This window comes from Callospermophilus lateralis, chromosome 5, assembly GCF_048772815.1.
Source record: "Callospermophilus lateralis isolate mCalLat2 chromosome 5, mCalLat2.hap1, whole genome shotgun sequence".
In the NCBI taxonomy this organism is placed as follows: Eukaryota; Metazoa; Chordata; class Mammalia; order Rodentia; family Sciuridae; genus Callospermophilus; species Callospermophilus lateralis.
The window spans coordinates 34023692-34039533 of record NC_135309.1 but is presented as its reverse complement, the minus strand read 5'-3'; the positions used below and the strand labels follow the sequence as shown (position 1 = coordinate 34039533).

The 15842-nt window shown below is 50.7% G+C and overlaps 1 protein-coding gene across 1 annotated transcript in view; it reads right to left on the bottom strand.

Annotated features, from left to right (window-relative positions):
* Positions 1–15842, bottom strand: part of Anxa6 (annexin A6) — a 51923-nt gene that overhangs the window by 24718 nt on the left and 11363 nt on the right. Inside the window, exons 3-11 of the mRNA XM_076856422.2 lie at positions 9184–9274; positions 8302–8396; positions 7676–7789; positions 6288–6378; positions 5398–5477; positions 3363–3419; positions 2525–2618; positions 2315–2410; positions 942–1000 (exon numbers count right to left, since the gene is read on the bottom strand). Coding sequence (XP_076712537.1) covers positions 942–1000; positions 2315–2410; positions 2525–2618; positions 3363–3419; positions 5398–5477; positions 6288–6378; positions 7676–7789; positions 8302–8396; positions 9184–9274 — 777 coding nt within the window. The remainder of the gene's footprint in view (positions 1–941; positions 1001–2314; positions 2411–2524; positions 2619–3362; positions 3420–5397; positions 5478–6287; positions 6379–7675; positions 7790–8301; positions 8397–9183; positions 9275–15842) is intronic.

The window sequence follows — 15842 nt, the reverse complement described above, 5'->3', positions numbered from 1 at the left end:
GCCAGTAAAGAAAAAAAGAGGCAGACATTGACGTTCCCTCTGAAGGTCCCTGTGTGTCCCTCCTTGCTTTTTATAAACCTTGTCTTCTGTCTGAAAATATCATTTTCATCCTTGATTTTCCTTATAATTTTTATAATAATGCAACTCTAAGCAATACTTAGATGTGCAAATTTTGGAACTTTGTAAAAATACTACTGTGTATTTATGTTTCCATGCTCCTCTGGGTGGACATGGGGTTGCTGCCCATTTTTTCCTACAGATGATAATGTCACGAGCATTCTTAGGAGCACGTGTACAGACAAACATCTCTCCAGAACTCAGCTGCCCAACCTCACTATGGCACACTGGCAGACAGAGCAAGGTGGGTAGTCGATTTTTCCCTTCTGGGATGGCCAAGAAGAGCCAGGAAGCCTGAGCTCCTGGGCTTGGGCCTCTGGCAGCCAATGACTGCATTCATGCACTCTGGTGTGCCATGGAAAGAGCCTCAGTTTCTCTGTCCTATGTGTAAAAACCTGTGAAATACTGTTCTCAAGAACTCAGCCAAAGGAGTGTTGGCAGATACGTCATAGTGTTTCCCGAAGTGTTTTGAAGTGTTCTTACCCATGCACACTGCATATAAACATTCTGGTTAATCACTAGTTTTTAAAAGTGTGGGCTGCTGATCTACACGGCTGGATGGATTGGGTGTCGTCTGCCACCATACTGTATGACTGATCATGAGGTCGGGGCAGGTATACCCGCGGCAGAATGTGTAAGCACTCAGTGTCCCAGGCTCCAGAGCTCACCTGGGACAGAGTGCCATCACCAAGGTGAGGCCCATGGCCAATCCCTGAGGGCTCTCTTTGGCCAGTGGACATCAAAGACTTGCCAGAGTCCCACAGTCCTGTGAGGGGTGAGCAGAGCCCCCCCCCCCAGCCTGGTTCATATCAACCCCCACATACCTTCATGGCCTTGAAGAGTCTTTCAGCAAAATACTCCGGGGTGCTGCGGACGCATTTTACTGGAAAAGGGAGGATGAGGGAGAGTTATTCCGGCCACCTTGGAACACAGAGGGGATGGCGCCTGAGCCCTTCTAGGTTTCTGTATCCTAGGAGTCACCTAGTTCAGAGTCGGGAAGAACCCTGGCTCCTGATAGCTCTTAGCCCCAGAGCACCTTGAATCCATTTGCCTCTATCACAAACCCAGAGGGTAAAGAAATAAGGAAATGAGCCTGTTGAAATCTGAGTAGCCCATCTCAAAGGCCCACTTCATCTTTCTCTTCCTTTCAGGTTTCACAGGGAATTAGGCCAGGTCAGGGGGTAGAGTCTGGGGTGGAGGTGGAAAAGGTGCTTCTTTAGATTCTGCTACACCAGAAAGGTACTGGCAGCTGAATCACTTCTGATCTTGCTGGTAGCATGTTCCTGACCCTGTCTATGTCACGTAGGGCTGGAGAGGGCAGCTCTGGGTGGGAAGACGAGGCCCTCCTCCACAGAATGTGAACACACAGCTTACTGCTGACTCAGCTGCTGTGACTCTTGGAATGTCAAACGTGCAAATGACTGGGGTCAGGCAGCATTTAACAAATAACTGGGGTCAGGCTCCCATTTAACAGGTGGAGGACGTGAGGCCCAGTCAGGTTAAGTTACCTGCCCACCTAGGTCAACAGCAGATTTGAAAGAAGCCCTGATTTTTCTTTTGGTACTAGGGATTTAGCCTATGGGCACTGAGCCACATCCCCAGCCCTTTTTATTTTTTATTTTGCGACAGGGTCTCACTAAGTTGCTTAGGGCTTTGCTAAGTTGCTGAGGCTGGCTTCAAACTTGTAATCTTCTTGCCTCAGCCTCATGAACTGCTGGGATTACGGGTGTGCGTCACCATGCCTAGCTATAAGCCCTGGGTTTGAATTTAAATTCCACCATTGATTGGTCAGCTCCTGGCATCCCACCATCAGAGCACCCCAGATTCATTCTGAAACTACCCATTGGCATGTGACTCCGTCTCTGTGAGACTCAGTTTCCTCATCTGTGAAATGGAGATACTGACCGTGCCTGCTCAGTGTGGTGTGTGGTACAGCAAATCTTCCACATAAGCCTCTGATCGTTGGTCACCATTATCCCAACTCTAAGCTCAGTGCTTTCTCCCTCTACAGCATTAGAGGTCAGTAGCTGAGATTCAACTTGGCTTCCTGCAACCAAGCTGCCCTGGCTCTACCTTTAGAATCCATGGCCCATCTGGTTTTCTCAACTTCATACCATAGAGTTCCCCTCTTCCCTCATTCCTGGGCTGGTATCCTGGAATCCCTCAAAGGCCCTGGAAATGCAACATGAGAACCTACCCACGGCCAGCATTAGCTTCTCAAAGTCCCCGGACAGCTCCGCTCGGATGCTAGCTTCGATGGGCTTCCCCGTGTTCCTCAGATACTCATCAAACACTGAGTGAGACAGAGACAGGAGGTCTGAGAGTGCCCCCTAACACTGAGAAGAAACAGGGACCTCAAAGGACAGGCTGCAGTAGGGGGCAGCTGTAGGTCTTCTCTGGAGCTTACCCAACCGAAGATGCTGCTTGCTGCGATTTCCCAAGATGTAAATGAACTGGGCCTCATCTGTTCCCCATTTCAGTTCCCCTGCCTCAAACAGGTCCTAAAGGGGAAGAGGTGGGATTTAACTCAGAGAAGAAACCTGAGGAGACACTGGCCAGGCCACTCAGAACCATACCAATAACTAGTGGCCTCTGGACCTCTGCATAAACCTCGAGCTCTTCCTTCCTTCCTTTCTGGAGAAGGTTCTATTCAACCTCATGTCCCAGATTAAATGTCCCATTCTTTCTCAAAGTACTCCCTAATGTTCCAGCAGGGTTCTCGTCCCCTTTTCAAGGCTCTGTGCATTATGATCTGCTCATAGATCTGTCTCCTAACCATTGCTTTCCCTCCCAACAGGAAGGGATGAAGTCATAGCATTCTCTTTACCTGTCCCTATAGTCACAGCAACATAAGGCAGGGGCTGAAAACATCTGGACATTATGGTATATTGATAGAGAAGTGTCTGTGGGATCAACATGAGTTGTCTCTCCCAGTACCGTTTGATTTTGTTCATTAGCGATTACCCAGTGCTTGGCAGAGTGCCCAGCACAGAGTACGTGTTTAATTTCAAAAAACATGAAGTAAACAAATGAATAAACAATGAAACCTCCAAAATACATCTCAGCAATTTTCCACGTTATGCACCTTTGAAAGACAACTTAAACCTTTTCTTCAGCAAAGTGCCAAATACTGAGGTATTTGATACAAATGGCTTCACCTCCAGCCTTTTTCAGGGCTCCCAACCTATCCCCTCTCTCAAGGGTCCTTTGCTATGCCTTGGGGACCTCCATCAGGGCTCATTTACCTGGACATCCTGTTGTACCAAGTCCTCGCTCACTACATTGTCCTCCTCCCTGGTTCCCTGGATAGGGAGACAAGAAATAGGTTTCAAATATGACAGGGCCAGGAGAAGGACCTGGCGATGATGGTGGAGTCGAGGAAGGCTGAGGAATCCCAGTGGCCCAGAAATGTCCAGGAGCAGTGACTAGGTCTGGAGAAACAGCAGCTACCAGTGGATCAAGACAGTAACATCTATGCTCTAGGGAATCACGGGCCCCCTCTCCCAGGCTGTGACCAAACAGGAGAGTCCTAAGAATAACCACGGTCCTTCCAGGTGCCCCTTCCAGGAGAGTTCTGAAGACAGCCTCTGAGCTCTGTTTAGCCCCCGCCATAGGACCTGGCATTACCCACCACATATCCCTACAATGATACCACAGGTGCAAAGGGGCTGTGCATTTGCATTTTATTATTTGGAGCTCTCATACCTTAACCCAACTTAGCAATGAGGATTTGGGACTTGGGCCCCATGATCTGAGCTCCCAGGCTGCAAAGATTATCAGATCCTCTTGGTGCTTCTACTGCTCTGTGGAGCCCTCTGCTCCATCTGATAGAGGAGGCTTAGACGCAGGAAGCTAATCAAAGGGACCAGGGCAAACCACACTGAGCTCCTTGAGCACGCGGGCAGAGGTCTGCAGTTGGCCTGGCCAGGGCTGTGCTCCATCCTCTCTCCCCGTGACACTGGGTCTCAACCCCCTGGACTTTCTCTGGGACTGACCATGCGATACAGCTGGCATGCCTGCAATCTGTGCCACACTGCTGCCACTAGTTAGATGTGATGAGGCAACATCCCTGACTCCAAGATCCAGGAGTGGGAATCTCCTCTCCCCCCAAAAATAAACTTTGAAATGGGGCAAAGATCACACACTTCCTCACAACTGATAAATCCCCGTCCTGTTAATATGAGGTGTAGGTTTGTAATGGAAACCAGAAGAGATGAATTAGGAAGAATTAATGTAAAAGAGGGAAGGGGAAGAGAGAAGTAGAGAGAGGGACAAAGTGGTGGCTTGGTTTATTATTTATTTATTACTTACATTCCTTTTTTTTTTTTTTTTTTGAGACAGGGTCTCATTAAGTTGCTCGGGCTGGCCTTGAACTGTGATCCCTTTTCTTTAGCCTCCCAAGTAGCTGGGATTACAATGTGTCACTGTGCCCAGCTGCAAAGGCTTGATTTATACATGAGGCTTCAGAAAGGTTTGGTCCTTGGAGCTGGACTTGGGACATTGCCTTGCCTGTCCCCATAGTGCCAGGAAAATAAATGACACAGTGAAGCAGGCAAGAGAGACATGTTTTCCAGTCACTGAAGGCCTGATGTTGCCAGAATTTTCTATTAATCCAAAGAATCTAGAAATCTGGTTACTGAGCAAAATCTATTTTTGAATGTCAGCAATTAACTCAAAGTTTTTTGGTGTTTAAACATGTGGGAAAACAAAAGAAAAAAAAATCCAAAATGGTAGACGGAGTTCAGCTACGGAGAGCAGTGCGAGGCCTTCTTAGAGTCCTCTTGTGATGGACTTCATGGGCAGCAGAGAAGGCAGCACAGCCTGGCGGTGGTGATGTGATGCAGGTGGCCCTGCAGCACCATGTCCCTCCTGGTATCCCGGGCAGGTGCCATGGTTGGAGGAGCAATGGCAAGAGGGAGGCTCAGAGAGGGGAGGAAGGAGTTCCCAGGGAGAATACCGGTCACAAGACAGGAGCGTGTGCCAAGGACGTGTGGGTCTTCTGAAGGCACTGTGCTATCCAGAAGGACCGGTCCAGGCCCACCCTCCGGGGGTCCCCAATTCCATACCCAGGTGAGCCAGAGAAACTGTCTTAGGATCCAGAGCCTAGGGGCAGTTGCAGGGTGGGCAATGAGGAAGGCAGAGCACAAGAGAAGGACCTTCCCCCAAAAGCCCCTCATGGGCCACTTGTCTGGGAGCCTGGAGGAGGTGCCCATGGTCCTCAGCCCGACTCTGGGAGAGAGTGCCAGGGAGGGGCTCAGAGGCTCATATGGATTAACTAACCTGGAGCAGGACCACCAGCATCTTCTGGAAATGGCCAGAGGTGTCGCCGATGATGTCAGACTCCAGGTCTCGCTCGTAGGCTGCAGGAAGGAACATGAGATCTAGCCTCATCCAGAGGCCTCAGGGATCCAGGACAAAGGTCCCTTGCTACCCCACAAATGATCACCTGTTTTGTTTCAAATCCCAAATCCAGTCTACAGGCCACCGTGGCAAGACCCAGAGTGTATCTGCAGTTGTTGGGACTATGACATCATGACATGAAATCTATCTACTTCTCTCTGTCCCTGTTGGACCATCTGACTGCGGACAATATTATTTCTCAAGGACAGTGGCTACAGCTTTTCTTTGGTTCTTTCCAATCCACAGTGATAAGATTAACTGTCTGAAAGCCCCTATTTGTCACTGGACTCTGAATAAAACATCACTTCCCTCTTGAAGGTCTTGTGTGACGCTGCCCAGCCCTCTACCTCTTCCAGCCTTATCTGGCTACCAGCTGCTTTCTACCTCAGGGCCTTTGGACTTGCTGTCCTCTCTGCCAAAAGGACTGTCTTTCCATTCTTCTCACAATTGCTTCCTCGTTTCCTCCCAAGACAGGCTTTCCCTGGTGACTTATCTGAAGCGGGTCCTCCCTGTCAAATTCTGATTCTTATTTGTTTCCTTCATAACATTTAACCCCAATGTTTATTATCATGTTTATCTGATTACCCATTTTTGTTTGTGTCTCTCTGTTATCTCATTCGTCTACCCACCACAGAGCAGGGACTCATTGGAAAGATGGACGGGTAGGTGGAAGAATCAGAGAGGCGATGGATAGTCTCAGTGTCCCCACCCTTGAAATCATCTTCATTTCATATCTGAAGATCCCGAGTGGCCCCTCCTGCCCATCTCACCATCTTTGTATGCTGCTACCAGTTGGTGGATCTGCTCATTTGTCCGGGAAGCCAAGATCTCAATGAGGCACTTCTCATCAGTGCCGATGCCCTGGAGAAAAGGCACACAGGAGTTAGGGGCAGAGGTGGTAGGACACCAGCTGCCCCTACTCAGGGTGCTTCCACCCCAGGTCTTGGGCACCACTTGGGTTCTGGACCTGCAACTCTGGGCAGCTTGCTCTTGAATGTCTCATTAAGAAACTTGATCTTGCTTTTGCTTTTTGGCCTAGTTGTACCCCTGAAAGCCAGATGGGTCACCAGCTCATCTACTGGAGTCACCTGTGGAAAGCTGACCACGGCTCTCATTCTTGCTGTAACTTTCAAACTGCTATAGTCGCACTGGGAAATATGGTCTCAACATGTGCCACCAGGGTGTCAGTAGGAGAGAGGACTCTTTAAATTGGACTAAGTGATCTTCCTTGAATGGATTATCCAAGACATCTACCCAATGAAAGGAACCCTGTTAGCTCTTTGTATACAAAATAAAAATCTTAAAACATCTGAGAGCGAGCGAGAGCAAGATTTTATCTTTCTGGGCCTCAGTTTTTTCATTTGTAAAATGGAGACGATGCTAGTTGCTCTTCCAAACGCTAAGGGAGATTGAGAAGGCAATATTCTCTCACGTAGCTAAGAGTATCAGTTTATGGAACGAATTCATGATTGATAGCTCATTGGCAGCAAAGACAGTATCACCTTATAGGAGGTGAAGTGCTAGGCACGATTAAGGGTTGTTTTTTGTTGTTGTTGTTTTGCTGGGGATTAGAACTCAGGACCTTGTGCAAGCAAGGCAAGCACTCTACCAATCAATCTATACCCCCAGCCCCGATTATGGGCTTTTTAATCTCTCTCTTCTTCCTGGAGGGCAACTCTCTGCTTCAATCATATTAAACTTCTCCTCTTATCTTGAAAATACCTGCACAACCTCTCCTGCCATTTCCCCCAGCCTAGAATGACCTCCATACTCCTATCCATCAACCTTCTCCAGGTCTGGGGCTTGACTTGATCCTCTCATCTCCTGAGATGCCTCTTCCAACCACTCCAAGCCCAGGACCTTACCCTGTGGGTCGCTTTTAGTGTGTCCCTGGCCTGTTGCATGTTGGATACTTATTTGGGACTACAGGCTCCTAGTGTGGGGGTCTGGGATGAGGGCCCCTTTTGTGGGTTTGCTTTGCTCCAACATCTGTCCACATCTGCCTGCTCTGAGGTAGGGTTTTGGCAAGCTGCCTCTTGGAGCAAGACACAGCTGCTGGGTGGGTGCGGGGCTCACCAGATGTTTGCTGTAGAGCCCGGGATCTTCCCATCACCATACCCCCATCCCCTACATGCACATATTCATCCCCGTTTCTTACTGAAATGGCATCTTTAATTTCTTTGGCATCACTATAGGCAAGTGGCCTCATCAGGCCCACGATCAGCCGTTCGAATTTCCCCGTCAGCTCATACTTCAAGTCAGCAATAAGGTCCTGGGGGTGGGGAGGTGCAGTGATAATAATAAGAATTACATTTAATGAGCACTTACTCCGACAGGCACTGAGGTTAGTAATCTCTCTGAATCACGGCTTTTGGAAATATGCGCCATCATCAGCCCTTAGAAACGGCCTTAGAGACCTCAGGGAATGTGCCCAAAGTGACCCAGCCAGCCGAGGGGCCGTGCAGGTTCAAGTCCACAGCACCGCGCCCCTCCCCATCGTCAGCTTCCTTGTCCACCATGTGTCTCTCCCACAGTCTGGGATTCTACAGAGTGGACACTACTGAGATCTTATTCCCTAGCACAGCCCTGATACATGGCACAGAGCACAGCATACAGCAGGTGCTCTAGACATACTCGAGACTGAAGGAAGAAAAAGAGGAAGAACAGGCTCTGGATGCAGGAGTGTCAGCAGAGGCTGACCTGGAGAAAGAGACTCAGAACCAGAACACAGGCAAGTGGCATCCTCCCTGCCCACCCCAGAAGTCCTCCAGCTGCCGGGCTTACCTTGCCATAGAGGGACTTGTAGCTCTGGGAGATCTCCTGCCTCTGCTTATTGCTCCGGGAGGTGATCAGCTCCAGTATGGCCTCCTTGTCACTGCCTGGAAGAGGGGAGGGCACGGGTCACCCCACCCACTCTGCCTCCAGGAAGCCCACTGGTGCTCCCTTCCCTGGGCACAGCCTTGCAGTCCCCTGAAGGTGATGAGCACAGGACCCATGGGGGCCTTTCAAGTCCCCACTGAAGAGGGTCATAGCACACACAATATCTCAACTCAAAGGGCCCTCATCCAGCTTCTGCACCATGAAGGAAACCGGGGCCCAGAGAGGGGTAAGGACTCACCCAGAGTTTCCCAATGAGCCAGACTTAGAAGCCAGGTTTTCTATGACCTGGTACAGGGTTCTTTCAATCACAGGACAAAAGTAAGAGAGCAATGAGTGCCACCCTCAGTGGTCACCCCAAAGAAAGGCAGGGGGTTGTCATCAGGAGGGGGCTCTACCAAGGAGATTTCAACTACACCAACGAAGCACTAGTTCCTTTACTTGGGTGATAGAACATCCCCAGCTGCTCTATTATTCTTTATACCTTTTCTGTTGGCCTGAAATGTTTTATTATAAAATTGTGAAAAATAAAAGGAGGAGACAAAAAAAAAAAAAAAAAAGGAGGGTCGTGGCTCGGTGAGAGAGCACTTGCCTAGCACATGAGAGGTGCTGGGTTTGATCCACTGTAAAAAAAAAAAAGGAGGAAGAGGAGGAAGAAGGAATATGCATTTCACCACCTCATACCCCTCCAACACCAGGACTCTGGGCTATGCCCACATTTGGGCCTACTCTTAACATCCAGTGAATCCTCCTTCCAGCAGGACCCACTCAGGTTGGTCTAGCACCCACCGAAGCCCTTCATGGCGGTGTACAGAGCCTCAGCATCCTGGCTGGGATCAAAGTCTGGGAAGTCGTGAATAGAGCCCCGGTACTTGGCACCCTGTGGAGAGAAAAGCAGAGGATGAGGTGCCGACCTTGGACTTGGACTGGGCTTGCAGCCTCAACCTCTGGGCAGACACCTAACCCTGGTCCACATCCACACTCAGCCCCTGCCCCTAAAAAATCAAGTACCGATCATATAAACCGCTGGTAAGGGTAAGGATGATTCTCTTGTGCCACTGCTCCAACCTCCCCAGAGGGCAGTGCTACTTCTCCAAGGGAGGGTGGCTTAGCCAAGGCCCACAGCCCCATACTACCTTCTACCCTCAGGGGAGGGTTTAAAAACCTGGCTGAATGGAGGAGATGGAAAGGAACCCTGTGAGAGTAACAGGTGCCCCTCCTATTTTCATGGCGCTTTATAGTTCACAAAGCCCTTACATCTCCGTTATTGTGATTATTTTAGCAACTATAGGAGCACTTATGATGATCTCTATCACAGAGACAGGCAGCCAAGCACAAAGAAAGAACCACTCGCAGGAAGTCACACAGATCCCAGACCTCATCCCTGCTCCCCTCTGCTCTCCAGCTCCACAAACCTGGCCACTGTCAGCTACTCAGGGTGAGGTCTTGGGCCCAGGGGACCTGGAACCACCCTTGAGTTCAATGCCAAGACAAGGTGCTACCTCTCTGGGCCCGGTAAACTGAACTGTGAACTGACATCTAAGGACAAGCTGGCACGGTCCTTGCGGCAAGGAGAGGAGGGCAGAGAGCCAGGAGGTGCAGACATCGAATCTAAACTGAATGCACAATGGGCTGGTTCACAGAGAAGTCAGATGTGGGTCAGCCATGCCGTGCTGAGAAGTCTGGGGTCCAGGAGCAGGAAGAGCAGGGAGAGCCGAGGACGCCAGAGCCCACCCCATACGGTGGCACTTCATCTATGCCAGACCCAACGCTGGGAGAGAAGAGAAGCCTAGCTCTGTCTTTCACGAGCTCCTTCCTAGCTCTGCGCAGAGACAAGCAGGCAAATTAACATAAAGCTTGTAATGAATACCTTAAGACAGAAGCAAGGTAATGTGGGAGACAGCAGAGGCTAATTCCAGCTAAGGCCACAGTGGGGTAGGGGACCAGGTCAGGCTCCATGGAAAGAGCTGTAGGGGTCAGGATGGCCTGAAGACTGTGCCTTTCCAGGAGTGAGACAGGCAGAACAAGCCCCCTAATGTCCAGTGTCTTCCAGGGCCTGCACTGCAGGACCCAGCCAGGCGCCTGCGTGCTCCTTGGTTTATGTCTGCAGAGGCTGACTCCCCTGAGGTATGCCTGCGTGGGGGCAGTGTTGCTATTTAAAGTCCTGACAGGGCAGGTGACCAGAAAGGGACACTGCCTTCTTCCCGCCATCCATGAATCTCCTGCAACCTGATCATACCCCTGGGCAGAGAAGGAAAGCTTAAGACAGGTCAAATACATGGACCAGGACACATTGTAAGGAGCTCAGAGAACAGAATGGTGACTTTTCCTATGGCCAGGCTCCCTCTGCCTTACTTCGCATCTCATGGGCTAGAGCCTATGCCATTCCAGAGGGCATCTTCACCTGGGCAGGCATGCCAATCCAGGAACCCCAGAGAGCTGGCACTGGTGACCCACCCCATATATGGCTCAGGGACTGACAAAGGAGAGTCAAGTACTTGTCACATGAATAAATGAACAGGAGAAAGAACAACTGGCCTCCTCCAGGAACTTTACCTCCCACCTTTGGAGTTTCTCTCTGGATACTCCTAGCCCAGCAATACTAGAAAAGAAGAGCTCTGGGATCAGCTTCTGGGATGGATAGAGAAACGAGGGTTAAGAGATCAGAATGACTGCTTTGCAAGGGGCCTTAAAGATCCGTTAGTCCTGCTTTCCTCTTGATTCTTGACTCCGTGGAGGACAGGGACTGTGTCATGAATAAGACAAGTAACTGTGCATAAGGAGAATAACTGGGTACAGAGAATGGAAAGGGCTCAGTACCTGACAGTTGCACGAATCAATGAAGGCACTCCTCAGGCTCTGAGATGAAGGATGCTTAAAGAGGAAGGCAGGCAGAGTGAGGAGGGGGTGGAGTGTTTTCCTGAGTTTCTAGCCAAGTTCTCTCCAATGCTGGGAACCCTGAGACAGGCACTGGGAGCACCAAGCTTTGAAAAATGTCACTAGGGCCAGGTCTTCTGGGGTCTGTCTGGCCCCTTTGCAGGCTGCTGTTGCCATGATCCATGGTTGATTTTCTCTCCACTTCCCTGAGCCCATCTGTCCTAATCCACACTGGCTCCAGCCTTCCTGCCACTCTTCCCAGGCTTACTTGGAACAAGGAAGGGAAAGCTCCCTAGAAACCACATGTGGGCTAGGCGTATTGGCACACACACTTGTAATCCCAGCAACTTGGGAGGCTGAGGCAAGAGGATCACAAGTCAGAGGCCAGTCTAGGCAACTTAGTAAGACCTTGTCTCAAAAACAAAAAGGGCTGGGGACGGAGTTCAGTGGTAGAATGGCCCTATGTTCAATCCCCTGTACAGCAAAAGATAAAAAATAAAAACAAAAAAACCACATGTGGTTCCAAAGACCCAAAATACAGAAGGCAGATGACACATCAAGACCACACAGAAAGTCAGAGGCCTGGCTGGGAAAGGAATCCACCACGACTCTTTCTAACAGACCAAACTTTCTTCCTTCCCCCTGGTTGCCATCTGGGATGGAGCTGGAGATGGGAAGGGCCAACCATCATGCCGCCTAGGACTTCTGCTCTGGCCAGTGATGTCCCCCTGTCCCTGTCCTTGAATTCTAAGCATTTGAGTTATTTCACTCACCATCATTCCTCCACTAATCCTCTGCTGGAACTGGCTCCTTTGGGGGTAGGCCCATTTCCTCCCTGACCCCATTTTCAAGGCTATAAATAGGCAGCAGTGCTGGCCAAGTCTTTGTACCCTAAGTGCTTCTCATACTCAGATGCTCCTGTTTCCAGGGCAGCAAGGGCCAGGGCCACCCTACAGTTCATTCATTTATCCCCCTCATTTAAGCAATCAAGCAACATTTACTGAGCATCTACTGAGTGCTGGGACCAGGGACCACTGAGATCTCCTAGGCTGGAAGGGAAGATGCACTGTAGCTGCAAATGTAATTCAGTGGGGTAGGCATTACAGTGAGAGTAGCAAAGGAGCCAGAAAAGGAACCTTTAGGTCTCTTTCCTTTAGGAAGCTGTGTCTAGCTCACTGATGTATTTCCAGCACCTAGCACAAGGCCGGGAGCAGCCAGGCACTCACTAAATATTTGTTTTATAAATGGATCTATGAATGACTGAGCTCATGTGCTGAGCAGGTCAGAGAAGGCTTCCTGGAGGTGACCTCTAAGCCGAGTTCTAAAAGATGGGTAACAGCTGGCCCCAGGGAGCAGAGCGATGGAAAAAGCATCAAAAGAGGAGACACATGGCAGAAGGGCGGGGTTGGGGTCAAGGAACATTCTGGAAAGCAAGCCCAGATTCTTGAATGCTTAGGGGCTGGTGTCCAGAGTCGCTAGGATGGGATGTGGCTGGAGCGTGATGTAGAAGAGCAGAGAAAAGCAAGTCACTGAGGCTGTAATGCTGCCCAGTGGCTCCAGTCCTGGCTGGGCTGCCCTGGGCACTCCCCTTGGCTACAAGCTCCTGGTACTGTGGTCCTCATCCATTAAACAGAGCACCTGCTCACGACACTGTTCCAGTGTTGGACTTTTAAAAAAAAAAAATCCAGTTGACCCACACAACTTTTATGTAGACTAAAAGCAGTTAAATAACAGCAAGTTTCATATGGTTCAAACTGATGCCTTTCTCAAGGTTGATACGTGAGATCTGGAAAATGTTTAACTTGTCTGCTGCGGCGGGGGTTTGGGGGGAGTGAACAAGTACCAAGGTATGCTTGAGCAGCCTGGGCCCTGGGGCTCTGTCGTCTGAGCCCCTCCCAGGCTGCTGCTGGAGCAGGTGTCCCTGGTCTCTGAGCTCATAGTCAGATCATGGAATTATAAGCTGCCAGGAGGGGACAAGGAGAAGATAGAAGTCTGTCCCCAGGATGAAGGACAGAAGAGATGGCAGCAGACTACCCTTTGTTGCCCCTCCACTGTGACCCTCTCCCTCTCTGGACAGTGCAGGTGAGTGGGGGTGACCAAGGAAGGGGCTGAAGGTGACAGATGAGGCCATGCCCTGCTGGGAAAGGATGTCCAATGACCTTCTCAGAGCTTGGCCAAAATGTCCACTTAGAGACAAGCTTAGCTTAGTGAGGCGCAAGCCCAGTCACCCATGCAGTTCTTTACACAAGGATAACAAAAGTGACCTCCTGTCAGACCAGTTACCCTGGGACCCCACGTGGTGGGGGGAGCTTTGCACTGGTCACATGTAGAGACACAGAGACAGCTTCTCAAAGCACCCAGGCGCAGACTTCCCACTGCTGTCAGTCATTATCACACCCACGGTGTGAATTATGTATCTCTTAAGTGTCACCTTTATGGCTGCCCAAGCCTCTCCTCATCCCTCTGACCCTGACTGCCTGTCACGGTGACAAGATCCTGGCCACAGGTACCCATAATGGAGGGAGGGGACAGCAGGGAAGGGACTTTCCATCCTGAAATATTCAGCAGGTCCTGGTGCCAGCTGGTGAGCAGCCAGGGCCCTGGGGCTCTGTAGTCTGAGGCCCTTCCCAGGCTGTTGCTGGAGCCGGTGTCCCCGTCTCTCAAAGCTGAAGCAGGCGTCCCCAGAGAGATGGCTGGCTGCACAGGACCTCAACTGATGGAACTTGACCCAGGCCTCATCTCCATAACTCCCAGAATTCCCGGCACCAGCACCTGCCCTTCTTGCCATGTCCCCAGAGCCTTTCTACATTCAGCACTGCATTCAGACCCAGAACATTCCACGAAACCGAGGCCACAGAGCCATGCCTCCTGGGAACTTCTGTGACATGGAAATATTTCCTCATGCTTTTGGGTTTAAAGTTCCCCTCTTCTGGAAGGAGACATGGGAGGACAGCCCAGTCACCATGGTGGGAGGAACCGGAGGCAGGTGATCAGAGCTGAGAAGAGTGCGTTTGCGTGTGTTTGCACATGGGGGTTGGGCCCTGGAAACAGAGCTAAGAACTGGAGCAAGAGACACAAACTCTAGCTCAGTGGCCAGAAGACCTTTGTCACCTTCCTCTAATATTGTCCTCTGCAACCTCTCCCTGTCCCAGCTGCTGCACTCTGAGCACACCAAATTACTCTTCCTCCCGGACCACACTGTTCTCTCCCTGCTCTGGCCTGATTCTGCTGTTCCTCCCTAGGCCATGCCTCGGTCCTCTGGTGTTTCCTCTGAGTAGTTCTCCATAGGCCACTGTCCCCATCCTCTCTGCTTGCCCCAGAGCTCCCGTACTTCCCCACCAGAGCACTGTGCACGAGGTACTGACCCTCCATGGGAGGAGGGCCCCCTAAGGCCCTGCTACTCTGGGACTTGATTGCAGGGGTCTATTGGCCCCTGGTCCCTGGCAATAAAAACCACTGATCATCCAGGGACCAGGCCTGGCCCTAAAACATTGGCCCAGAATTCCAAAGCTCCATGCCCCAGGTCCTGGTTCCTCTTGCCCACTTGGGTCATCTGGCGCCCTTCAATGCAAATGCCCATCTGGCCTGACTGCAAATGGGAAATGGGGAAATGGCAAGAGCTCTGTTCTGGAATTTTGCCCATAACCACAAATACTCTCTCCTTGTGGTCGGAGGCCACCATGCAAAGTGTGTTGCTTAGGGGCTGGCAGGGAGGCCACACTGGAGTTCTCCTGAGGGTGCTGGTCCTGTGTCACATAACACTGCTCTACACAAGCTCTGGGTATCCTTTAGGCCCCAGTTCATAGGGTGGCAAGTCACAACATATGGGTGAAGTTCTTTGCACTGAGTTCAGCCACCTTGTAAGGGGCAAATGAGCCCCAAGGGGAGTGAAGAACTCCTAGCTCCAAAGGGGCCATGACTCTAGAGGGACCCCAGGACCAGGGAAGGCAGAGCTCCGTGTCCCTCAGTTTTATTCTCCCCCTCCAATGCCATCAGCCCACTGACCACACCTCTTTCTGTAAGGCTGACCACCAGGGACCACTCTCAGGCCAACTTTGGCACAAGGTGACCCCTTGGGTTGACTATGAATAGATCCCAGTCTTAGCCACACAGGAGTTCAAGTTCCAACATGTCTCCTATTCTCCTCCCAGCAGCATGGCCAGACAGAATGAGAGAGTGAGCTTAGAGTCTTCCAAGCCAGGGAAATATAATGCTGACTGCGTGTGACAGGGAACATCCCCATCTCCAGGGCAGAGAGGACTTTATTGCTTCTTGGCTTGTTGAGTATCTGTCTCCTTTCTTGGGGAACCACTCTTGGGCCATGCAGTTCATGTGAAACCAACTCAACCTCCTGGTTCCAAGAGAGGACATGTTACCCAGGCCAAGCCAGCAGGAGCGAAACCTGAGTCTTCCCCTGGAAGCATGTGTTGGTTTCTCCTGGTCTAGTAAAGCAGAGGAATGGAAACCTGGAGCTGCTAGGAACTAATGTGCCAGGCAAAGAAGGACCTACTCAAGAATAAAGCCAGCCAGAGGAAACTCACTCACAGAGAAAGAATCCTGACTATCATCTG